This window comes from Hemibagrus wyckioides, linkage group LG20, assembly GCF_019097595.1.
Source record: "Hemibagrus wyckioides isolate EC202008001 linkage group LG20, SWU_Hwy_1.0, whole genome shotgun sequence".
Taxonomy (NCBI): domain Eukaryota; kingdom Metazoa; phylum Chordata; class Actinopteri; order Siluriformes; family Bagridae; genus Hemibagrus; species Hemibagrus wyckioides.
In genome coordinates, this window is record NC_080729.1 from 15,146,709 (window position 1) to 15,173,945 (window position 27,237).

Consider the following 27,237-nt stretch of genomic DNA (forward strand, 5'->3'; position numbering starts at 1 on the left):
TCTTAATGAGTCATGCCTCATGAAGTAGGTGTGTATTGAAATGCTGAAATGAAAATGTAGCTGTTTTGTTAGACAGGTTTTAGATGGAAAAATGTGTGTGTGTGTGTGTTTTGTGTTGTTTGTTGTCTGGTGTGTTTGATCAGTATGACCTCTGTTGGTGTGTGCCTTTAAATCTCTCTCTTCCTGCAGTGTTCTGCTGATCGTGTGTGTGTGTGTGTGGACACTGCTGTGTGGGCATGTGTAAGAGTGTGACCATTTCCTTCCCTGACCCTGTCTTGTACTGTGTGGCCTCTTCTGAACATGCATGAGTGTGTGGCCATGTACACAGCCCTGTTTCTGTCCGTGTGCATGCTGAGAGTGCAGTGTGAGTGTGTGTGTGTGTGTGTGTGCATCTTCCTATGTCCTATTTCTCCTCCCCTTGCAGCTGGTTATTTTGTAGGTGTTTTGTGTGTGTGTGTGTGTGTGTGTGTTTGTGTATGTGTGTGTTCTGTGACCTTTGCATAGAGGTGCTGGCTGCTTTCTGTACTCACATCAACGTAATTAGCATTAATGTAATCGGAGCTCTGCTCGCCCTCCAGGCTCTGCAGACGCACGCGGGAGTGATCATCTAGAGACAAACACAAACCCAGAAACATCTCGTATTACACGCAGAGAGAAAGAGAGAGAGAGAGAGAGAGAGAGTAAGACAGATATAATTAACACAATAATTTCTCAGCCGGCATTAATATTAATTTCACAAACATCAGGACACACACACACACACACACACTATAACCTAAAATAAATCCACATGCCTTATATTAAATGTCCTTGAGTACTATTTTATAAAAACTAAAAAGGAAAAGAGTGCTTCATGTAGGTGCAAGGAAATAATGAGCAGTTCTGCATGATGTATAATTAAGGAGGTATGAAGCAGATGCGTAACTTGATTCGTAATTACCTTCTTCAAATCTGTTGCACTTATTTACGCCAACAGGAAGTGCACTAGGCATATATATGCCTCAGTTATAGCCGGAAGAGTAAGAGAAGTACAGATCTATAATTAGGTCATCAGTACATTGTGGAATCTGATGAAAAAAAAATTCTATCACTGTATATGAACCTCCCATCTTCCTATACAGCTGTGTACATCCTGGTTTGGTGCAGAATGATGGTGCAGACATGCAATGAGAGCATTTCCCTCACTTTAATGCTAATGGATGAGTCTATGTGTCCTCTGCTAAGCGAAACCTGTCTGATATGTGGGAAATGAATGCGTCTGGGGGTAGCATTATTCTCCGCCGTGCCGGCACGGCCTGGGCTCTCTTTAATACGCACATGCGATGATGTTTCCATAGCGATTCTTCATCCGGTTCTCATCTTTCTTGGCAGAGTCCCACGGTGCAGACTGTCCCTCAAAGAAGCTCTGAGAAAAGGCGAGGAGACAGAAGCAGAAAGAGAGGGAAGAGACGGGGACAAGGAGAGAAGGCATATGTGAGAAGTCTAGTGTCAGCTCTTTACAAAGTCACAAGTGCAGAACCGGCTCTGTGTCTTTAATAAAGGAAGCACGAGGGAAAGAGAAGTGAGGGAGAGAAAGCATTAGGATCATTAGAACATCTGATGAGACCATGTGGCGGGGAAGGCAGGAAGCACTGTGTGCCGTGTCAAAACGAGAGCCCATTACCACACTCGCTACTCTTTGTCACATCCAAGTTCTTCCCCGGGTGACTCTCGCAGCAAAGCTCACTAGCCTCTCAAATGGTTACCAAACACAGTAAGGCAAAAAATGGGCACCCTCACACCGGCAGATTATCTTTCTGATCTTAGCAGCTGTGCCGCAATTAATCCAAATTATGAAAATTTATTTCAGCAGATCATGCTGTGAAGGGACGTGCAGGGATCCCGACCATGCCACGCTGCGCAAACATGATTTCCAACCGTCAACATCAACACTGAAAACAAGGCCAAAGCTGGTGCAAATTAATATTTATCCTGCTTCAGTCCCTCAGGAGCAGGGCAGCAGCCACCACCCGCGCTTATGCATATTGAAAGTCCTGCTTCATTAGGATTACAGAAGATTAAACGGAATGCAAAAGTTGATCATTGCTTCTGAATGTGACATACGTTAGGAGCGGTGAAAGACAGAGAGAGAGAGAGAGAGAGAGAGAGAGAGTCGGGTTTAATTCCATTATTACTGTAGGATTAGACGGTTTCTATCCGCGGATGATGACTGCATTAATATGCTGTATATATGTTCTCTACAGTGTCTAGATGGCAGTGTGATCGGGATATGGATCAAAGACTTCAAATCTGTGGCTGATAAGAAATGAAAATATGAGCCAAGCTTTCTTTTGACAGACACCAGACGTTAATTCTGGACTTCTGGATCTGCTTTATGAAGAAAATATGCATAATTTCAAAAAATATATTTTAACTATTATTATTTTTATTTTTATTTTTATTTTTATTATTATTATTATTATTATTAATAAAATGTATATACCAGACGTTAATTCTGGACTTCTGGATCTGCTTTCTGAAGAAAAGTATGCATAATTTCAAAAATATATTTTTTAAACAATTTTTTTTAAAAATTGTTTTTTAAACAATTTTTAAACAATTTTTTTAACAATTAAATTAAAATAAATTTTAACTATTATTATTATTATTATTATTATTATTATTATTATTATTATTATTATTATTATTATTATTAATAATAAAATGTATATACCAGCCGTTAATTCTGGACTTCTGGATCTGCTTTCTGAACAAAAGTATGCAAAAAATATATATTTAATTTAAATTTAATAATTAAATTAAAATGTATTATTATTATTATTATTATTATTAAAAATATTTAAAAAAACAAAGCCCCAAATCCTTCGATGACTTTTATATTATGTAAAATTGCATATCAGATGAATTGGAACTTTTTTTAAAAATGTCACCTCTATTCAAAAGTATTTTCTCGTACACATGTAGGAATACCGCGAGTGTTATACCTATTATACATCATACAAAAATCTTCCCCTATGTTTACAAGCTAGAATCATTTCAGCATCATATTCAGCTCTTAACCTTTTACTATTAATGATCTTTCTCCCCAAATGGGTCACTTGCCATTTCCCACGCACCGCCCAGCTCTCCCCTAAACCCTGAGGAAGGTGACTGCTAACATGTACTTCCTCCTTCTGCTCATGCTGCATCATACACAGAGGAAAGTGTTGTCTGCCATCCTTCGCATACATGTGCTAACAGATGCTCATGATTGGCTAGTGCCTCTGTGATTGACAGCAGAGAGAGAGACAGAGAGAGAGAGAGAGAGAGAGAGAGAGAGAGAGAGAGAGAGAGTATACCTATACACCCTGAGAGCACAGCTAATCTTTGCTACCTTAGAGAGAGAGAGGGAGAGAGAGAGAGAGAGTATACCTATACACTCTGAGAGCACAGCTAATCTTTGCTACCTTAGAGAGAGAGAGGGAGAGAGAGAGAGAGAGTATACCTATACACCCTGAGAGCACAGCTAATCTTTGCTACCTTAGAGAGAGAGAGGGAGAGAGAGAGAGAGAGTATACCTATACACTCTGAGAGCACAGCTAATCTTTGCTACCTTAGAGAGAGAGAGAGAGAGAGAGAGAGAGAGAGAGTATACCTATACACTCTGAGAGCACAGCTAATCTTTGCTACCTTAGAGAGAGAGAGGGAGAGAGAGAGAGTATACCTATACACTCTGAGAGCACAGCTAATCTTTGCTACCTTAGAGAGAGAGAGGGAGAGAGAGAGAGTATACCTATACACCCTGAGAGCACAGCTAATCTTTGCTACCTTAGAGAGAGAGAGGGAGAGAGAGAGAGAGAGAGAGAGAGAGAGAGTATACCTATACACCCTGAGAGCACAGCTAATCTTTGCTACCTTAGAGAGAGAGAGGGAGAGAGAGAGAGAGAGAGAGAGAGAGAGTATACCTATACACCCTGAGAGCACAGCTAATCTTTGCTACCTTAGAGAGAGAGAGGGAGAGAGAGAGAGAGTATACCTATACACTCTGAGAGCACAGCTAATCCTTGGCTCCTGATTGGATGACAGAGCTGATTTACATGTTCTGTTTTGTCTGTCTATAAGCCTATACCAAGCATGAAAGGGTTACACGTAAAATAGAAAGGAAAGGCGATTGAAAAAGGTGGAAGACAAACATCAAATAACGTCTATTATGACTTTGTGACTGGTTTCCGCCATTTTTTTTTTTATGTCTCTTTCTTCCTCTACAACCCTGCAACGGAAATAAATCTGTGTCCTAATTGCAGTTTTCACTATGCTGGGTGCTTTTGGTTGAAACACTCCTCCTCTTTGAAAGCAGAACACTGAGGGAGAGAAAGAACAATTTTGACACAAATTCAAAGATGGCCCTTGAACAGAAGGAGAGAGTGACAACCGTTTAAATTCGACATGCCGCCTCGCGCAGAACACCAGGCAAAACAGAATAATTGATATGATTTCCTATAATTAATTCATAGTGAAAAAACTTCACTAATGATGCCTTAGTTTTAAGTGGTACTCACTGGGGAGAAGATGATAAGCATATGGGTGGTTATCATTAGCTCGACTGAGGAAAAAGATCTTTTTGTTGAGGGATTTCAACATTTTTTATTTATTTTTTGGGCTATATAACCTCAAACAGATATCCAGACAAATTAGCTCAAGGTGCTCAGATCTGTCTCGTGTTTCTGCTGCAAATGTCAATCATGTGGATTCAGTATCATCAGCTTGTTTTGAATAATAGATTTTTTGCTGCGTTATAAAACACACACATTCTATATATACATATATATATATATATATATATATATATATATATATGTGTGTACGTATGTGTGAAATATTTTTATACTAGTGATTTAATAAGAGTAAAAATGTCAACAAATTATATCTAAAACATGTTGATGGCGGTCAGAGCCTACAAACAAAACAACAAGAGCTTCTGTTTTCACTCACCGGCATTCAACATCATATTAATGAGAAATCTAACGCTGAAGAAGTGGAGACTGTTTGCATCAACGTTCCAGATCCGTCCCACGACAGAGACTTGGCTTAACGAGTTAGCGACGGTATTGAGCTTCATATTAAGCTTTGATACAGAAATGATGAGGTGTGAGAGCGAGACATACTTAAGCACTAAAGCTCTGCTGCATCATTTCTTTAGGTTCAGATGAAGCCAGGGCTACACAGTGTACTGTATGTGTAAGAATGTCCTTACCAAATTAATATGCAAGTCATTCAGAGTGGATAGATGATGATGATGATGATCACAATTTTTACCGATTTGTTATCCCCAGAGACTCAAAATATGACCCGTGATAAACGGACTCATAAATAATCACAATGACTCATCAGTGCATCTCCCTCCATAATTCAGCCTTATTACATTCATTACATCATGGCATACATGCAGAAATCAGTATGAAGCGAACACAAGAGTCTCAAATAAGAAATACAGATAGCTGGAATGACAGCAAACACGTAAAGCAATGTGTGTGTGTGACATCTGTTCTTGCATCTCGCATGCTTCAGCATCACGCACGCCACAGTAGGAGCATGCGAGACGGGATGATGGCATACTTAAAGCATTCGCATGGGTGTTGTATCATTAATCGTTAGCATCAGTCACGCGGCGAGATGACGGGAGGACGCAAAACATGTCACAGTCACGTATCACACTGGAGCTGAATGGGAAAGGATGAGGACGTGAGGCGAAAGGACACCGTCGGTGTTCCACATTCACGTGTATGTGTCTGTGCACTGTTTGGGAAATGTTTCATACCCTATACATGACGTGACAGAACCAATGCCGTTTCAAACTACTGGGAATCAGCTTTTTTTCTGGAAATTTACATTTACATTTCTGGCATTTGGCAGATGCCCTTATCCTCATTTTGCAATTGAGGGTTAAGGGTTTTGTTCAACCTTCCAATCAGTAGTCCAACCCCTTAATCACTAAGCTACAACACCCCCCTTAACCACTAAGATACCAAATGTATAAATGACCTCCAAAGCAAAATGTGGGAGTTTTTAAGAAGAATAAGAAAAAAAAAGACCCTTGGTGAGATTTTCTTCTTTGCTGTTCAGATTTGAAGAGGAAACTCCAAATCTAACTTTGGCTTTATCACTGCGTTCTCCGATTAAGACCCGATTGGAACTGGATGAAGGTTGCAGTGATACACCACTGTTGCTTTAATCCCATTCAATTTCATGTGTAAAGCTTTGTCACAATGCGGCTTTAGAGAAATATCTTAATTTAGGATATACACTATATTGGCAAAAGTTTTGGGACACCCCTCTATGTCATGTTGGAACAGGAAGGGGTCATCCCCAAACTGTTCCCACAAAGTTGGGAGCATGAAATGGTCCAAAATGTCTTGGTATGTTGAAGCTCCTTGAGTTCTTTTCACTGGAACTTAGAGGCGAAGCCCAACCCCTGAATTCAGTGATTTGGAGGGGTGTCCCAATATAGTGTGAATGCATATTATTATTAGTTATTCTCTTAGTCAAAGAGTTTTAATATCAATCGTATCAAGTGAATATTGATTTTCTCCTCCTGTACCAAACCTCTTGCACTTTCAAACAGAAACAGGAGAAATGCTTGATTCTGATTGGTTAATCCTGTTTCGCACTGTAACCGATACAGTCCGAAACTATCTAAACGGATGGTTTAAGGTGAAATCTTAACGCTGACTCTGTTGAAATCACAGCATGATTATTACGTCACAGTTATATTAAATTTGCACTAGATATTATGCGACTTTTATGCGACCCTGTGTTCATCTAATTGTGCAAACCTCATAGCCAGTCATCGTGATCTTCTTTAAAACCTCAAGATAATCATGTGAGAAACTGAAACTCGGGCATCAAGCCAGCTCTGTGTAACCATTTTGGTGAATATTATAAACAAAAAAATCCCATTTTTTGCATTTGAGGTCATTTTTATTTTCATATTGAAAACATTTTCATGTAGTGGACACAGATCTGTTTCAATACGCACAATATCGCTAAAACTGGCTAACACACATTTCGACATTTTTAAATATGAACCAAATGAAGTGTGTGCTTACCTCGTTGATCTGATCCATAGTAAACGTACAGAACCACAAGAGGAGAGGTCAGAGAGAGACAGTGTGTGAGTGAAGAGCTCTGGGGGGAGAACAGTGCTTTTTTTTCCAATTTCAGCATACATAACGCCACTAGCACAACAGAAATCACACACTCAGGGGTATTACGCTACGGGTACAGGATGAGTAGAATATACAAAAGGTGTAGAACACACGCTGTAATATCAGCGCTCCTGGCTATGGCAAAGCAGACAACAGGCTTTTCTTTTTTTTAATGTGTGTTTAAATGTGTGTATGTTGTATTGTGTTTGTGTAGGAGGACAGTGTCAAGGATTCTGCTGCCCTACTGCAGTGCCTTAAGCCATTATGGTTCAGGCCTGCAGGCCGTCTACAGCCCGGGGCATCTCACACCGAGTCCATCCCACATAGGTGACACTCACAGCCCATACATTATTTACCAGCTCGGCCTCTCTGATACTCGCGTGCTGAAAATGACTTATTACTGACCTGAAGAAAGTAATATATATAAAAAAAAAACAGTAGAGACTAAATACGAAGAAAGGAAATGAAGACAAAAAAAAAAAGATAAGAGGAAAGCAACAGAGAAGAGGGTGAAAGGAGAGAAAAGGTGATGAGAGGAGAGGAGGGGAGAGCAGAGAAGAGAAGAGAAGAGAAGAGAAGAGAAGAGAAGAGAAGAGAAGAGAAGAGAAGAGAAGAGAAGAGAAGAGAAGAAACACAGTGAGAAGAGAAGAGACACATAAGAGAAGAAACACTGTGATTAGAGAAGAAAAGGAAAAAGAAGAGAATAGAAGAGAAGAGACACCGTGAGAAGAGAAGAGACACAATGAGAAGAGAAGAGATACAATGAGATGAGAAAAGAAGAGAAAAGAAAAGAAGAGAAGAGACACAGAAGAGAAGAAACGCCGTGATTAGAGAAGAGAAGAGAAGAGAAGAGAAGAGAAGAGAAGAGAAGAGACAAAAGGAGAAGAGATGCTACTAAAAGAATAACCAAATAATAAAAGACAATGGGGGGGGTGACAAGATGAAATGAGAGAGAAGAGACAAAAAAACAGAAAGAGAAGAGAAAAGAAGAGAAGAGTAGGTGAAATGAAAAGAAAAAGGATGAGACAAAATTAAAAAACAGGAAAAGAAAAGAAAAAATAACAGAAAAGAAAAATTAAAAGAAATGAAAAAGAGGACTTGTGTGTATGTTTTTTTCCGTCTCTAAATCAATATTCAGTGTAACTGATAGAGTTTAGTGTTTGTGTCAGACCCAGTCTCAGTACAATGTGTGTGTAGTGTGTGTGTGTAGTGTGTGTGTGTAGAGTGTGTGTGTGTGTGTAGAGTGTGTGTGTAGAGTGTGTGTGTAGAGTGTGTGTGGATTTTCTCAGAGTAATACATGACTTGTGATAACAGAGTCCTGATTGTGTGACTGAGAGAAACAGTGCACACATTAGAGGCTGTGTGCTTCTTCCTCACAGCGTTCAGCCTGCCAGAGTGGTGCAACCAGGCTCTCATGGGATTCCTGTGTGTGTTGTGTGTGTGTGTGTGGCATTGGCATTGGCATACTCAGTGCAAAACTCCAAAAGCACACACACTACACAATGCTAAGCATGAAAGTGGGCGGGAGAAGCAGAAAGAAAACACAACTTAATACATTTATCATTAAAGAGCGCATTAACTATCCATAAGCAATGTGTGTTAGACAGAAAGGCAAAACATGACGCAAAACTGGAATGAGAGACATGACAGAAACACACACACACACGCAGACGCAGACGGACTGAGGTGCTACCTCGTACTCCTCTTTGAAGCCGTATCCCTCGGCGCACTTCATCTGGGTGACGTGCTCCAGCAGGTCGGCCACGCGGATAGCCGGGTGGAGCTGACCCGTCTGATAGGGCACATCTGCCGTCTCGCGCTTGCGGAGAGAGTGTGTGTGCGTGGAGTGTGTGGAGTGCATGGAGTGTGTGGAGTGAGCGTGGGTGTGAGACTGCACCAGGCTGCTGGTGTCGCTGGCCACCGTCTGCGTCTCGTCTTTAAGAGAGAAGAAACAGGGCAGATCGAACGCGGTGAGACTCTGAGCGCGTGTTAATGACGCACATAACACAGTCTTTTACAGTGTCGTTACTATGTAATAACATGGAATAAGGGTGGAATAGTGCGGTAGTTAGTAAAATTGTGTAAAAAAGAAAAGAAAAAAGTTGCACTGTAAAAGAAAGTGTCCATTTGTGATATAAATTTGATTGGACAAAACAACATTGCGGGGGAAGGGGAAGGGGGTGGATGAGTGGATGCAGAGGGAGGAACACGTTGCATTTAGATCTTAATTTATTATTATTATTATTATTATTATTATTATTATTATTATAATTAATTTCCTCCTATATCTTCTCTATACCCTATAAATAATTTCACCTCTCACATCTATGAGCCATTTGCTTCTCTGGATCTGAAATTCATTTTTATGACACGATGAGGCACAGGCACTGTCAGAACACAGCAAAGCATGAGGTGGATGTGTGACGTCACAATGACCGATGTACTTCCTGTGCACGACACAAGCACGGAAACAAAAAAAAACCCTTCATAAAAAGAAAACAAAATAAATAATAATAATAATAATAATAATAATAATAATAATAACTTTCTTTTCAAAATTAAGGTGATGTGGCACATTTCGGACGCTGATGCTGTGACATGCCATGCGAGTTCGAGGCACATGGTGGCACTGGGTTGGTGATATGGGTGTATGTGTGACAGGAGGAGGGGGCGGGAGGGGGGGGCGAATGGTGGACACCTTTTTTTTTTTTTTTTTTTTTTTTTTTAATGGAACACACAACCTCCTTCCCCCAAACAAGAGGCAGACTGAGGAAACTTACCATTAATGGGGACTTTTTAAGCAGATACATTAGAGGTTAAATGTGAAGAAAGAGCGACAGAGAGGAGAGGAAAAAGAAAGAGAGATAGAGAGAGAGAGAGAGAAAGAGAAAGAGAGAGAGAGAGAGAAAGAGAGGAGGAGGAAAAGAGAGAGGAGACAGGGTATAAGCAACAATACACCAAAGAGCACTGGCACACTACAGCTCTGTTCGCTAGCCTGAAAGCCTGTGATAGCGGGGTGCAGATTAAAGGACTCTAAGGTCATCCAAAAGGGCGATGAATGAGTTTGGACACACAGCGAAAAAGGATTGAAAATGAATTTCAAAATAGATACATATAACAGACTATAGAGAGTATGCCATGTGTGTTTTGGTTGGTTCATTATATTTACGCTAAAAAAAACAAAACAAAAATCATTAAAAGGAAACCTGGTGATGTAAATGCATTTCCCCCAATCATTCATTAAGCTAGATTTATTTATTTATTTATTTATTTATTTTTTGCTGAGGTAAATTCACTACAGAACAGCATCAAATCTCTAAACTACTAGTTATACAACTCTTGCCAACATCCTTTAATATTTAATAAGATGCACTTTAACATCGCTTTATGTTCTATTCCCATTATGTTAGCGTAACATTACGGCAAAAACCTAGGGGCACATTTTCGTGTAAAAGTCTGTAATAGAGTAAGGAGAAGAAAAAAGAAAAAAAAGAAGGTTGCTTTATTATTCTATTTCATCATGGGATAAATGAATAAACACTAGCAAAAGAGGAACACAAAAACAAGTGGGGCAGTGGGAACTAGCTAGAGGCAGGCGTGACTTTAAAAAGAATTGAAGAGGAGGTTGCTTTGGGAGGGTGGTGGAGGGAGAGGGGGCCAATGATAAGCTTGGTTTATTTTTCTCTCTCCTCTTTAGCTACACATCAGAAAGTGACACATATCTTCACTTGGCTTAATTATTCTCTTCAGCTCATGTACGGATAGCTAAAGAAGCTGCTGCAACCATGGCAACAAGGCCACACCCCCCCCCCCCCCTTCCCCTCTGCCCCGCCCTAACGTCCACTCCCCCCACATCCAGTCCACATGTCTGTCCATGCATATGAGAAGTCAGACAGGATGTGACATCACACGCACGATATGCAGCGCAGATGGGATGGAGTGAAGCCCCGCCTGCTGACGGGGAAAAAGGAGGGAGGAAGGGAAGCAACAGGCAGGTATGGAAATGAGGCAGCCATCTTTGTCACTACAATGACTACAAAACACAGTGTCTTCCTGTCCTATGACTCTATGAACATATTCACAGTGGGTATGGGAGGTGTGAACAAAAAGGTTTCGCTCACCTAATATGGCAGTGGGCACAAAGGGGTCTGGCAGGCGTTAACCGTAAATTAAGAAGCGAGAGGGTGTGGTGGCCAATCAGAGATGACACAGAGAGAGAGAGAGAGAGAGAGAGAGAGAGATGAAGAGAAGAAAAAGTAGCATGGTTACAACGAATCCACTTTCAGAGAATAAAAATATTTAAACTGGTGAGAGAGAGCGAGAAAGAGAGAGAGAAGACAGAATATACCATATTAGCATTGGCTGCCTGACAAACTTGGACGCTAGACACAGGGTCACTTAAGTAGAACATTGCTGGTGATGCATACATGTGTGCTCTCTCTCATAAGACTAATCACAGATAAGTCACAGACTGCTACTCTGCTAACTGCTGTTAGCGGCTAAATAGAGAGGCGTTGTGTGTGTGCTGTTACCTGGGTAATAGGAGTTGGGTAGAGTTGTGCTCAGTGTGTTTGTCTTCACCGTTAAAGAGCAGGGAGAAGATCCAGCTACAGGGCAACACACACAACATGCAAAAAAAAAAAAAAAACAGAGCTTGGAAAATTGTATCACTTTAAGCACTGTTAGCACACATTTTGTTTATAAGAATATTGTTGTTTACTTCCTGTACCACTTCTGGGTCAAGGATCCAGTTTATACATGAAAGTCTTGTCTAAGCTCTGATACTTATCCCAGTCTGATTGTATATCCTGTTTAATAAACACTTGCTTCCTAACTTCTCGTTCTTTACATTATTCATTAGTGCACATTGTACCTTTCATTTAATGCACTAGCGGTGACCTATGTAATCAGATAATAATAATAGTAATAGTCCCTAAATTAATACGCTGTCTATCTAGCAGCTTTAATTGATTCTGGCTAAATAACTGGCTTGTGAATGCACAAGCATCTTAATCACAATAATCAGGACAAAACTATTTGCCATTCAGGGGGCCTTTAACATCTTTATTTGAGTGGTTTATGATTATAATAGAATCCATTACCATTTCCAAACAAAAAAAAAAAACCTTAAATGTACTGAATGATAAGTCATTTACATAGGTTATTGTTTCTATAGTAACCGTTTATAAGAGTATGCTGTACAAAAAGAAAGCTTGTGTCATTGTTGATATGGACGCTTTCCAGTGTGAAAAAAGAAACTGTCCTGTGTGTGTATTAACAAAAGTTCAGTAAGTCTGTGCTCTGTCAGATGTTAGTTCTGTCCTGGCTCTGTGTTTGTGTTAGCAGAGCTTAACACACTCACACACAGCAAAGCCGGCATCAGTGTCAACGGATCGATTAATCCGTCTAAAGCCGCATCACAGACAGCTATCTGAGGACACGTCTGAGGGACAGGGATAAGACAACAGGTGTCTCAGTGTGTGTGTGTGTGTGTGTGTGTGACCTTAATACAGGTGGACTCACAGCGGCTGTTCAAGTTGTGAGTGTCCATGAAGGAAAGCGCTTCATCGCAGTTAGTTCCCTGCTCCGTGTAGCTCTTATCCATGGAGTTCACCATCACCGTCATCTCCTGCCGAGTGCTGCTCAGCGTCTCCTTACGCTTCTTCGCCAGTTTCCTTTGGAAAAAGGAAAGACAGCCGAAACAGATTTGAACTCTTTTTGCCATCAAAGCACATTCTAAAAAAATCTCAAGTCTCGATCTAAAATCCTCGGTATGTTGCACAAATACATATAATCCTGTGTTTCCACTCAAGTCAATGGAAATCCAATGAATAACTGGAAAAAAAAGATTCAAAACGCATTTTAGTGCACACAACTAAAAAGGAATCAAACGAGCATTATTCGAACCCTGAACTAATCAACAGGGCAAATCAGCATTAGAGTAATCACAATGGAAGACATAATGATCTGAGCTTGATTGAGAGGGAGAGGCAACAGTCACAATTAAATTCTAATATAATTACAATCAATACCCCACCAAGACCCTTCTGGGATCCAGGCTCTTTGTAATTACAAGAATACAGCTTCAAAAGCACTATTTCTCTCCGTGCGGTTTGTAGCTCATCTCATACATGCACATTGCTGACTTGGAAATGAAAGGAATGAATACCACAGCAAGTGTATCAGGTAGCAAAGCAAAGCCAAACGGCTGTCGCTGGGGAGAGGAAGACGAGGGAGACCTAATCGAATTGTGCTCTGGTGGATCCATACCTATCAGACGCTAATTTGGTTGAGCAGCCTTTGTTTTCCAGAGGCTCTGATACGCAAGGAAATGCAAATGAGGTAAAATTATCTGTCCAATCTGTGGGAGCGGAATTAAGCGATGGGAGGGGCTCCAGGCCCGAGGCTATGAGATCTGGAGCACTTTGTCCTCAAGGGATAGACGTTAACATGATTTGGAGAAGTGCAGAAAGTCACGCCAAACCACAAAGAGTGGTCATGCTGGAAGTTTGTACCAGCCGCAGAGCACATTATACACTGAGCGTCTGCCAAGCCAAAGCGACGGGCAACGCTGGATCGAATATCGAGCATGATTGATGAGAGAGACCTGCAGTCTTATTGCTCTCATAACTACTGCAAACTACTTACAGCAGATCTGAATCCATTTAAAAACAAATCGGGATACGTGGACTTCAGGGATGGAACACAACGCCAGTACCTGAATAGTGCTATATTTAGATTTCTACCCAAAGTGGGCGTGGCCTAAACTAGAAAAAAATTCGAACCATATGAAACCCTTGGGTACAAAAAAAAGGGGGGGGGTCAGCTTCCAGCCAGACCATGTGCTTCCTCTTAGATATGTGAAGCATCATTTGGAACTGCTGCTCATGCTGCATCACAGATATCAGAGGCTATCTACCCTCTTCCACAAGATTGGGTGTTGCTCTGATTGACAGAGGAGTGGAAACACACCATCCCTCCCACTTAAGAGCACAGACTATTAACTCCTGGTCATGAACGTATGGGATTTGTAATAGGATCTCCCAATAATATTGCAAAGGTTAATAAAAAATCCTGTTCCTGTATATTTTGTTTTCCCCAAATAACATATTCTGTAATGTACAGTAAAGATGAACTCGTAATAAACATGAGAGAGCTGGGTCCTCTCCTGAGTATCTGCCCCTCACTGTGTGACCTGTGGCTGTGTTTGACAGAAAGACAGGGAGAGGCTAATGAAGAGTGCTCGGCGTGCCGTTATCCCTCTTCCATCCTGTTTATTTCATTTAGCGCACGCGCCATAACCATATGGTGACACTTCCCCCGCAGCCTAGATCCGACACCACTGCACGAGCCTAATAAATGAACAGTTACCACAAAAGCGAGTGTGACAAGAGTTCGCTGTGATTTTGCACCAAGCAAAAATCAGAATGAACAAGAACAAGAAACACAGAGAGGGATTGTGGAGAGGAAATATCGGGAATGTGCTGTAACTGAAAACTTGATCCGACTGGGTTCTCGCGAGTGAGTGAGTGAGTGAGTGAGAGAGGACCTACTTTATCAACATCCTTCCTCTGTGTTTCTCTCTCGCCTCTCTGCTTGTGTGTGTGGTAAATGAGAGAGAGTTGTGGGGTTAGCAGCGTGGGACCCACAGATCTGCTGCTGTTTGCTTGGCGGTGGGGGGGGGCGACACGGAGAGCTGTGGGATGGAGGGAATGCTCTGTGCGCCGGCGCATGCTGAGCGTGGCTCTCAAAATGAATCACTCCCTCATTCAGAGCTCATTTAAAAGGAGCAGAGGAGCAACAGAGAAAACGTGTTGTTCATGTGTTAACACTACAACAGCTCCGAGAAAAAACCCTCAGCAATGCAGCGCTGCAGAAATATTCCCAAACTCGGATTTTCCATCGTGGGAGTTCTCTTTAGAGCGACCGGAATGGGACACGACATTTTTAGATTAGAATTTTGAATGCATCTAAATTCTCAGGATTTCAAATTGAAAACGTAATGTAATATATTATTTACTGTAATTTTGTCGTATGGCTTTCAGGTCTCTGTTTACTTCTTTCCGGCCCTGAGATTAAACTCAAAGTATACATGACGTTTTTTTTCCAAGCACAAAGGATGAGGTCATATCGGAGAAAAGGAAAAGCTTGTGTTATTGTGTTCACCGACATTGAAATTTCTTTCACATACAGCAGAGGGCTCTAAAAATTACACACCGCTCGTTTAAATTATGATTCACTCAGTGCTGTCTTGCCAATTTGGTAATGTGTTTTCAAACAACAGAAGCCACCTGGTGTGCACTTCCCCGATGTCACTTTCCTTTCTTTCCTAACCAACTAAGCAGCAACGAACCCTTATTTTCAACCCGAGGTGTCGCTTTCCAACATAGTAACATTTTGCCTAAATACCTTCGAAAAATCTTTCAAACCGTCGGCGCTCAGCACGAGCGGATTCATTTACGGCTCTGATCCGAAACGAATACCGGTGTGAGTATTGTAGGATGTGGAATGGCGATTGTGTTCGTGCTTATTGTAAGCAGATCTAGTCAAAACAAAAGTATGACCATTATAGCCACATGGAACAGGAGAACAGTGGGTAGCATGCTAGATGAGTCAGACCCAGCAGAGAGTAAAAGCCTGACTCAAAGACAAACAGACACTTTGAGTTATGAGTCAAAGGCTGGTCTGGAACATGAGGGAGCTTTACGTTGAAGACGAGTGAGCTGAATTATAATGGTCTTAAGAGAAAAAAAAAAAGGCGAGCGTTTAAAAGGATAATTACTGCCTTCTGTAGACGTTAATGACATCATTGTCAATGTATAATTCATTTTAATTAGCCAGAGGACCGGTTATCTTATTCTAAGAGCCTAGCAGAAGAATAATAATCGAATCAAAAGGACTGGAGTCTTAGCGTTTCTCTACACGTGTTAATGTATATACTGCATCTGTGCTAAATATCATTATCCTTCTTGCCTGGGTGCCAAAACTACTGACATACTGAAGGACAGAGCATATAATCATCTGAACTACATAATCAAAATACAACATATGTATATCATGAGAGGCTATTGGTTAATGCTCCTGTATTGGAATTTTATACCTGAAGTGGGCGTGGCCTAAACTGGAATTGTTTTTATTTACTGCATGATTTGTAAATTCTGGTGAATCCCTCCGGGTTTAATTTTCGGCTGTACCTGTTCACGATACTTTTTTTTTTTTTTTTTTACAAACAAACTACTATGCTAATTTTAAACCTCTGTGATCCTGACCAGGCAGTGACTAAGGATGAATGAACGAAAGCTAAATTAAAATGTGGTCTTTCTTTGACCGTTATGCTTGATATCTTACCGCTCATTCGCACTTATAAGCTTTATATCTGACTTGCACAAAAACAAAAACCTTCCACTTTTCAAGTTGCATACACTGAGATCCAATCCAGACTTTTACTCTCAACCAGGAAAACCGTTCATCTGTATCCGTTTAGAACGTTAACTGTTCAGATATATGTATTCCTATTCGCTTCCATCCCTACGAGACGCCATCTCTAACTAGCCAGAGTTTGCTCCTCAAAGTTTTTCGAAAGAAAAATAGTGAAGACTATGAGGTTTCGGAGTTGTTGTTCAGCCTGCAGTTGAACAACAGCACTAAGGCAAAACAACAGGCTGCGTATAAACTGACAGGGAGATAAGCCTTGAGAGCTGAGCTAGATCTTAATTCACCTGGGCAGAAAAGAGAGATAGAGGGAAAGGGGGGTTATCTCTGTTTTTCATACTCATCCTCTCAGACTCATGCTCTCCACAGTCGGCTAATTCCATTTTCTGTGGTGAACTAAGTTCACACGTCTCTTTCTTTTCCTATATCTTCTTTCTTTGCTCTTTCTCCAATTCCATCATGAGCTGTCTCACACCCACCCACTTTAACCTAGCGCTGCTTCTCGTCTCAATCTCTCTCTCTCTCCTCTCTCTCTCTCTGTACACACTTCGGCTCTACTTCATTAGCCTCTTGTTTAATGATAAGCTCTATGTGTGTGTGTGTGTTTGTATGGAATGATATTAGGTGTGAGGGGTGTATATGTGCAAGGTCAGGGTGTTCTATCCTGGAGAAGAGTTTGTTATCTGTTGAAGAGGAGCTGAGGGACAGACAGAGGATTCGCTCTGATCCAGCCAAGCTAAAGTGAGCAAGGTGCAGGACGGAGAGATGGATATGAGGAGATGCTTTTTGACATTCTCCTCTACCCCCCCACCTTTCTCTCTCTCTCTCTCTCTCTCTCTCTTTCTCTCTCTCTCATCATCATCAGCATGCTCAGGCTGTCAGTGAAACAAATGTGCTTGCCTTGTTCCAATTAGTGTGGTGTATGTTGTGGCTCGGCGCTAAAGCATGTTCGCTTAATGAAGGTATTCGAGAGCTGGGCAGCGTCCTCTAAACGCTCCATCACTCGCAGTGCCAGCGCGCAGATCCCAATACCATTCGCTCTTATTGGATCGGACAGCAGAAGAGGAGGCTGCCTCTGTTCTTGTTAGGCGTCTCTCTTTAACCCCTGCACTGCACGACTGCCACAGCCCTATTGCCCCCAGTTACATCTCCTAATCGCATCCTTCCCAGCATTCCCTGGGCCTCGGCGAACAGCGTACACATGTCAATCAGCTACACCGCTGGCTGGGACGAAGGAGGCTGCCATGTCAATCTCGCTCCCAGCTCTTGGGAAGAAGCTGAGAAAACAGAAGGTGTGATTGGCACGCACTCGACGTGGGTGCATCCCCACCAACGTCAAACCCGCGCCAAGCTTCTAGCTATCAGCCGTAATAGGCGGGATGAGTTTCAGCCAGCTCCTGAAGCAGCAGGCACCGAGTTGCTTTCTCCCTCTTCTTTTCTCCGCCTCTGGGAGCGCTCAGGTTACTCGCACGCATGCAGGAATGGTAAACAACAAAACAGTGTAGTGCAGTCATTCATCAATCACCAAGTCTGACAAACGACGTCAAATCAGCATGCATCTAACATGAACCATGCAGGAGAAAAAAACTGATGAAGAACGATGAAATAACAGATTCAATGAAATAAATCATCAGAAGTGATGATGTGGATGCCAGGGGTTGGAATGAGATGACGGGCTAATTCTGCTTTGCTCGTGCCTGTGATGACCGGCAGAGAGATTACACAGAATTCCCAAAGAGGAGGGGGAGAAAGAAGGGAAAAAAAAAAAAAAAAGCATCGGAGTTTCCCTCACCAGTTGGTCACAGGCAGAGCAAAAGAGTTAGCTTCCTCACTATGAGCGTGTGTTAGTTTGTTTCTCAGAACAAAGATGAAACAGATGTAAAATTAGTTGGTCCTTTATTTTCTCCAAGCTTGTGAGAAGACAGGCATTTCAGTAACAAATTTTGCAAATCTTTTACAAAAATAATTCACCAATTTTCCCAAATGAAGTAACTTTACGTAATATTTAAATTGACTTAATTTTACTCTCATCGCCATCTTATAATCTAAAAAAAAAAAAAAAAAACCCGAATCAAAGCATGATATTTAATTGAAGCTTTCAGATACGGAGCATTAATATGTACATAGGCTATAAAATGCCTGTCTGCAGAAGGACCGTAGTAGAAGAACTACGTCTAATCATGCAGGGAATAGCGTACAAGTCTTTGTTGGAAAAGAGCAAATGCACTAACATTGTACAAAGGTGTTTACTTACAGGTAATAAGTGTAGGAGTGATAGGTTCTTCTGCCGAGTGAGGTGGTGGTGGGGTATAAGCAGTGGACGGGGAAGGGGGGGGATGGAATGAAAGGAAAGAAAAAGTAAAAAATATTAATGCTTGAAAAAGAGATATAAAGATGAACAAAAGCAGACATGGTGGCATACGTGTATGAGAGAGAGAGAGAGAGAGAGAGAGAGAGAGAGAGATTTGGCCTTGTGATCGAGAGAGTTACGGTGATTGCGGAAAAGGCGTCTCAGGCATGCTCGCTACAGATAAAATACACTACAAATCTTTCACTAAATAGTTGAGAGTCATCGTGCAAAAGTATTACAGCTGAAATGTTGTCACAGAACTAAACTTTTACTTCATGCCAATTAGGGGCATCGATTCGACCAACTTGTGCTTCGCCGTTTGGAAAATAAGACGCACACAAAATAAAAAGAAGGTGAAAAAAGGAGTCGTTACTCTTAATGAATACGAGACGTGCCTCTGAAAAGAAATCTCACTTGCAAACGTTTAAAATAAGCTTTATGTGAATAGGGTTTTTTTTTTTAGTCGCACCTTTGCACAGCATAGCTAGACAGAATACGGAAGGCTTAGCACAAACATTTTCCTGGCACGAAATTCTCCGGCTGTATAACTGAATTCTAAGGGCAGTTGATTAAGCAGTTGTTCACTTGTGTGTAGATTCCGGCCTAAATCTTGATCTCGATTGATCAATTTCTGTGCCGCGAAACCTTCTTTAGCTTGTTATAGTTGTGCTGGAAATTTGGATAGAGACAGCTTTATGTCACATAAAGAAAGACACGCTAGCGAGCGAAAAGCTGCATGTAGTTTGTCTGCTATGGCTGTGGAGTATCGTTGTTGTTGTTGTTGTTGCTTGTGAGTGCTTTAGAATTACTAATTAGTACGGTTCACTATACAATTCTACACACCAATTTTGTGTGTAAAGTGTAATTACTCTGGCTTTTGTACTAGCGAATTAGCAAAGCGAGCAATGTTTACTACCTGTGTATGCTCACCAAAGTCTCTGCTACCTCCTTCCAAGCTTTATTTTTCTCATTCATTTTTACATTCACAGCATTCAGCTGACGTTCTTATCCAGAGTGACTTAGATTTTTATCTCGTTTTGTACAACTGTGCAACTCAGGGTTAAGGGCTTTGCTAAGCAGTGGCAGCTTGGTGGACTTGGGATTCGAACTCGATCACTAGTCCAACATCTTAGCCACCAAAGCTAACACCCCCCCTCCCCCTCTATACACTCAATGAGAAGTCACACAGTGTACATGAATTTAGTTTCAGGTGGGAACTAAAGTCGTAAGCAGGGGAAAAAAGTAGGAAAGGACGACCACGTGTCACGGGATTGGTCCGAGGAATCGTTCAATCCGATCGCCTGGATCTGTCACTTTATCACTTACATCTAATTTGCATAGAATTGAGAAGGCTTTCAGTATCACTTCTCGCTTATTATTATATCATTCTGTGTGTTAGAACCATCTCTATAAACTGCCTTTAGACTTCCTTTAGAAGAGAATTATATTTCAGTGCAGGGAAATGTGCCAATATCCTCTCGTATGGTAATCATACATATGCTGCAGTACATTTTCAGTAGATTAGGTTGCTGGAAATCCTTTAAAGCTCTTTTCTGTGCAGGGATTCATCAAATAAAGCTGGGCCATTCGATCGCAGGGAAATAAAGTGGAATAAAAGCGTTTGAACACGCCAAGGCTTGCGTGTCTCTGATATATTCCTCCTCCTCGTACTCCTCGGGTGACACGGGCCGGTGTGTGAACAGGTAGACGAGAGGAGATCTCGTGTTTCAGCATTCTGAGCAGCACTGAGTCTCGTGGGCATGATTCTAAATGGTAATATCAATTGAACTAGGAGTCTAGATTTAACATGAGGATTAGCATGTCCTACCACACTTCCATTTCTAATCTAATCCAGTTAATTAAACCGACAGATTCAAACGCGCCCGTTCATTTGATTAAGCTATATTGAGCAGAATTCAATTAAAAGGATTGTGCATAGTGAGCATAACCTTCGCCGTGGCTCCGGCATCGCCGGGAGAGGTGTTGCTAATGCTGGAGGGAAATTTTTAAGACATCCCCCTGCATGTCTAATGCATAAATGCGACTAATAAACTGTGTGTGTACATGCAGCTAGCTTTGTACAGGGGATGGGAGTGCAGGAGGGCAGCGGGGGTTATTGTAATGAGGAGCTGATATTAACTCTGGCACTCCTTTCAGTTCAGCACTTCCTGTTATTGAAGGCTAGCTGAAAGATACCTGCTAATCTAAAACAAATACAAAGAACTGTGTGTGTGTGTTAGGAGTTGAATATTTTCTCAGGCTGACTCTAGAGACCTCTAGATTCTGATAGAGGGATTTAAGGGACCAGGCTAATGTAAACTAGCCTGCAGCTAACCACTGACTCTGTAGCTCCATAGCTTTCATCACCATTTCCCTCTCATCTCCATTTTCCCCCAGTTTCTCTCTCGTGCTGTTTTCACACAAATTCTCTTTTTACTCTCTCTCTCTCTCTCTCTCTCTCTTTCTCTCGCTCTCTGTCATTTAAAAATAAAATAAAAAATCCGCCTCTCCATCCAGCTGCTATAAACTCATTTTAAAAAGACTTAAAGAAGTCTGATTAATTATTCATCATCACACCGACAATCCAGTGGCCCGTGGGTCAAAAATGAAACTGGTGTGGAAATCTATTATTAATAGCTGTATTCAAAATCCCTCATGCTTGTGTTGAAAATACAGGACACTTCATAAAGTGCGTCTCAGTGTGATTATGATAAACCGGGTTAGAAATGCCACTGTTATGTGAAAAGAGGTTAGCGCAGACTTCTGAATGAATTTCGAGCAGGCTTCTCCGAATGTTCGCTGCAGCCAATTCCTCCATCTTCTAAGTAGCTCGCTCACGAAGTGTTCAAAATATTCGAGACACAGCTTAACAAAGGGAAGGGCGATATGACAAAAAATATTCTATTGTGATAGATATGCAACACAATGTTTTGGCTAACTGACTGTATATGACTGTAGAAAGGACATTATTCAAAACGTTTATAATCATTTATAATCACACTCTCCGGTGTTTATAATAAATTATAATCACACTCTCCGGTGTTTATAATAAATTATAATCACACTCGCCGGTGTTTATAATGAATTATAATCACACTCGCCGGTGTTTATAATGAATTATAATCACACTCGCCGGTGTTTATAATGAATTATAATCACACTCGCCGGTGTTTATAATGAATTATAATCACACTCGCCGGTGTTTATAATGAATTATAATCACACTCGCCGGTGTTTATAATGAATTATAATCACACTCGCCGGTGTTTATAATGAATTATAATCACACTCGCCGGTGTTTATAATGAATTATAATCATACCCTCTGGTGTTTATAATAAATTATAATCACACTCTCTGGTGTTTATAATGAATTATAATCATACCCTCTGGTGTTTATAATAAATTATAATCACACTCTCTGGTGTTTATAATGAATTATAGTCACACTCTCTGGTGTTTATAATGAATTATAATCATACCCTCTGGTGTTTATAATAAATTATAATCACACTCTCTGGTGTTTATAATGAATTATAGTCACACTCTCTGGTGTTTATAATGAATTATAATCATACCCTCTGGTGTTTATAATAAATTATAATCACACTCTCTGGTGTTTATAATGAATTATAGTCACACTCTCTGGTGTTTATAATGAATTATAATCATACCCTCTGGTGTTTATAATAAATTATAATCACACTCTCTGGTGTTTATAATGAATTATAATCACACTCTCTGGTGTTTATAATGAATTATAATCACACTCTCTGGTGTTTATAATGAATTATAATCACACTCTCTGGTGTTTATAATGAATTATAATCACACTCTCTGGTGTTTATAATGAATTATAATCACACTCCGATGTCACCCAAATGAGGATCAGGTTCCCTTGGGAGCCTGGTTCCTCTCAAGGTTTCTTCCTCTTACCATCTAAGAGAGTTTTTTTTTCTCATCACAGTCACCTCAGGCTTGCTAATTAGCGATAAATACAAATAAATTTAAATATAAGTCTAATATTAATCTTTAACTTTTGACTAATATTAATCCTGAACTTTTGTCTAATATTAATCCTGAACTTATGTCTAATATTAATCCTGAACTTTTGTCTAATTTTAATTTTGAACTTTTGTCTAATTTTAATCTTGAACTTTTGCCTAATTTTAATCCTGAACTTTTGCCTAATTTTAATCCTGAACTTCTGTCTAATTTTAATGCTGAACTTTTGCCTAATTTTAATCCTGAACTTTTGTCTAATATTAATCCTGAACTTTTGTCTAATTTTAATCCTGAACTTTTTTCTAATATTAATCTTGAACTTTTGACTAATTTTAATCTTGAACTTTTGTCTAATATTAAGCCTGAACTTTCGTATAATTTTAATCTTGATCTTTCTGTACTATTTTTCTAATGTTCTGTTTCTTCTTTAAAGCTGCTCTGAGACATGATGTCCATCGTTAAAAGCGCTATCCAAATAAAACTGAATTGAATTGAAAATCGAATTGAATTGAACTGACACTGACACGTAAGGTACACGTAATATCTGGAAAAGAACAGATGATACGCTGGAAACATATACAGATACAGATAAAACAGAAAGAAATATTTATTTCTTTTTTAAAGCTTGGAAGAAAGTTTTGCACGTCATCTGATTCAGGCCATGATCATTAACATGCTCAGTATTTACAGCATACACTCGTCTTTACTAACCTCCTGGGCAAAAGTTTGTTTGTATTTTGATTGGACAAAATCACTGGCAGTACTAGAGAATACTTTCAGTGATTCTCAGGGTTTCCAGCAGCATAGGAGTAAGATTCATATTTAATAAAATAAATAAATAAATAAATAAATAAATAAATAAATAAATAAATCCCCTGCAGTTTAGACCACGCCTACTTCAGGAAGGGATGTTTAGAGATATCACTAAACAGAGAAACATACCGTTACTGTATTGTCATATCACCCAACCCTAGATCACAGAGTGTTTAACTGAATATGAGGATAAACGTAATATTATTATATATATATATATATATATATATATATATATATATATATATATATATATATATATATTAAGTGTATGTCTCAATGCTTACCGTTTCTTCATGAGAAGTACCACGCCGAGGAAGATGATGACGAAGAGCAGGATTCCGGCGATCACGCCGGCGATCTTCACCGTGTGGTCAGTCTGTTTCTCCGGCTCCACCGCGTTCGGTTTATGTGTTGCCGACCCTAAAAAAATGACAAAAGTGAAAGTTCAGCTCACTTATTAGGAATTGGGAGGAATTAATAGCTACCCAGTAAAGACTTGTGCTAATGGCTTGCACATTAATTGGCAATAAAATCTCTCAGTGCTGAGATTTTTCTGGCAGTGACAGCAGCACAGAGACGCTCGCTAACTGGTGTACGACTGTCAAATTAGCAGAAGAGAAGCGGTGTGGAGTGAATATTTGAATATATAAAGGTCTGCCAATGTAAAATTTAATTAAAAGGATACTTTTTCAAACTCTATCTAACACGTCTATCTATCTATATGGTGTGTAGAATTTCCACAGGAAAAGATTTCATCATTCCTTTGCTATATCCTAGAAAAGCCTGATTAGTCAAAACTTCATTATAAGTAAAGTCTAAAGGCTGGAGCAGTAAATAGTTTAATACAAAGTGTTTTTATGGATTTTTCATATAAATGTATTTTTAAGTTAAACTTTAAATCTCTACAAGTCATTCTTTCAGAGATGGAAATGTCTTTTTCTTACTTTCAAGGTTTTTACTGATGAAAAGTGCATAAGAACAGCTTTTTTATTTCTCAGGTATGTAGGGAGAGTGGAAGGGTTCATTTATTCATCTTCCTTTAGTGTGTCAAATATAAAGCCTTTATTATCGCCAAACGTACATTACAGCACAGTGGAATACTTTTCTTCGCATATTCCAGCTGAGGAAGTTAGGGGTCAGAGCGCAGGGGCAGCTATTATACAGTGCCCCTGGAGCAGAGAAGCAGCTTGGCAGTGCTGGGGCTTGAATCCCAACCTTCCAATAAACAACCCAGAGTCTTAACCACTTGAACTACCCCTGATATTAATATTTGAGTCTGTATTCAGAATTAAACTGAAAAATGGGCAAGCGTAAGGAGCGAGTTTGACAAGGTCCAGACTGTGATGGCTAGACGACTGGATCATCTCCAAAACTGCAGCTCTTGTGGGGTGTTCCCGGTCTGCAGTGGTCAGTATCTATCAAAAGTGGTCCAAGGAAGGAACAGTGGTGAACTAGCGACAGGGTCATGGACGGGGCCAAGGCTCATTGGTGCACGTGGGGAGAGAAGGCTGGCCCGTGTGATCCGATCCAACAGACGAGCTACTGTTGCTCAAATTGCTGAAGAAGTTAATGCTGGTTCTGATAGAAAGGTATCAGAATACACAGTGCATGACGGGTCAGGGCTGTTATTGCAGCAAAAAGGGGACCAACATAATATTAAGCAGGTGGTCATAAGGCATTTGCCATGAACATGACCGATATGAATAATGTATATGTATTCGGCTACATCGGTGCATTACATGTGTGTGAGAGATGGGGAAAATGCAACAATACACAAAGGGAGGTGATTTAATTTGCAGTATATAGTCTACCTAGTTTTATCCGTGTATTTATTGATAAAATTCAACAACTGCCCTGTGGCATTTTCACATAGACTTTCGTTCCTGGAAAAATGCTGGAGAATTCCTTTAAGTTGCTCTACAAGGCACAGGAAGTCCGCTGAGATGTGTGGACTGTTTATTTCTAGGAGCCATTAGGACTGCTAGGTTGATAAAGCTGAAGCTATGTGATAACCACAGTGAGGCAATATGTGATAGGTTCAGCACTGCCTCTTTTCTTTTATAGATAAGAGTGTGCTAGTGTGTGTGCGTGTGTGTGTGTGTGTGTGTGTGTGTGTGTGTGTACACTATAATGTGAAGCCATGTCAATTCTGCCACCTGTGAACTGTTTTTTTTTCTGTACCAGTGAGTTTGGGATGACAAATTAGAGAAATGTGATGTTCTGCTCAACTCTGTGTTTGTGTGTGTGTGTTTGTGTGTGTGTGTGTGTGTTTGTGTGTGTGTGCTGTCTTTTTATACATACCCTTAACCACTTGTGCAGAGATTTAATATTACATCCAGGCACCTTGTTAGGGAATAGCTGTGTGATTGTGTTTTGATATCAGTGTTGTGTTTATGCCAACATGAACATCGTGTGCATGTATATGTGTGTGTGTGTGTGTGTGTGTGCACCATTATCACAAAAAGACAGTGTAGTGGGACTTTAGATTTATGCATGCTTGTTTATACACACCGGTCTGACTGCAGAAACAGAAGTGGATATTGCATCAGGGCCAAAGTTCACTGCATACACAAACATGAGTATGTACACGCACACACACACACACACACACGCACACGCACTGTGCTGTCTGTCTTTTTGATGGGGTGTGATGGTGGGAGTAATGGAAGCGGATAGGGGGAGACAGTCTTGGCAGGGTGAGTGTCTGACCTGTTAGTTGGTTGTCGCCTGCAGCTGGAGCAATGCGGATATAGGGAGTAGTGAGCTGCGTCACTAAAATAGCGGCTGACAGAGTGAGATCCACAACGGCATGCAGTGAGAGAGAGAGAGAGAGAGAGAGAGAGAGAGAGAGAGAGTAATAGAGGGGTACAGAACACAAACGGATAAGAGCAAGTAAAGGCAGACAGAAAAAGAGAGAAAAAACAACAACAAATAAACAAACAAACAAGTGTTTAAGCAGTTAAGTGTCAAGCAGAAAAATTCCACACAAGAAATGACACTTTTTTAAAAAAACCCCAACACATTATATTCTAGTCAACAATAAAAGAATACTTTATTTATTTATTTTTATTTATTTATTTATTTTTAGGTTTTATTGCATCACAAAATATACGAGCCAATCAGGTTCCATATGCAAATGCAGTTGCATTATAAAATGTAAAAAAAAAAAAAGAAAGAAAAAAAAGCATTAAATGATTCTGGATGAAGAGGATTTAATAATCTAGGTAGCGAAATCTCAGCGAAATCTATAAAAATTCAGTTATAATAAAAGCATTATAATTGAACACGAGAACACTGATAACTTTCCTGTTTGCATCATTATTAGCGTTCTGCTCCACTGAAAACCTACTGATGTGCCAAAACTTTGTAAAAGCAGCTAGTGGACCTGTTTTGTACACATATTTTATTCATTACTTCTTTCGTGAAATTAATATACATCTTCAAATCATCT

The 27,237-nt window shown here is 40.3% G+C and overlaps 1 protein-coding gene across 4 annotated transcripts in view; it reads right to left on the minus strand.

The window, feature by feature from the left end:
* LOC131371192 (receptor-type tyrosine-protein phosphatase mu-like) overlaps positions 1 to 27,237 on the minus strand; it is a 209,321-nt gene that overhangs the window by 32,337 nt on the left and 149,747 nt on the right. The window contains exons 14-22 of one of the 4 annotated variants that reach the window (XM_058419037.1): positions 26,496 to 26,570; positions 24,071 to 24,206; positions 18,871 to 18,900; positions 12,708 to 12,859; positions 11,717 to 11,791; positions 11,306 to 11,332; positions 8,878 to 9,119; positions 1,318 to 1,405; positions 531 to 607 (exon numbers count right to left, since the gene is read on the minus strand). In XM_058419037.1, coding sequence (XP_058275020.1) covers positions 531 to 607; positions 1,318 to 1,405; positions 8,878 to 9,119; positions 11,306 to 11,332; positions 11,717 to 11,791; positions 12,708 to 12,859; positions 18,871 to 18,900; positions 24,071 to 24,206; positions 26,496 to 26,570 — 902 coding nt within the window. The remainder of the gene's footprint in view (positions 1 to 530; positions 608 to 1,317; positions 1,406 to 8,877; positions 9,120 to 11,305; positions 11,333 to 11,716; positions 11,792 to 12,707; positions 12,860 to 18,870; positions 18,901 to 24,070; positions 24,207 to 26,495; positions 26,571 to 27,237) is intronic. The other 3 variants (XM_058419039.1, XM_058419038.1, XM_058419040.1) reach the window with 3 other exon arrangements.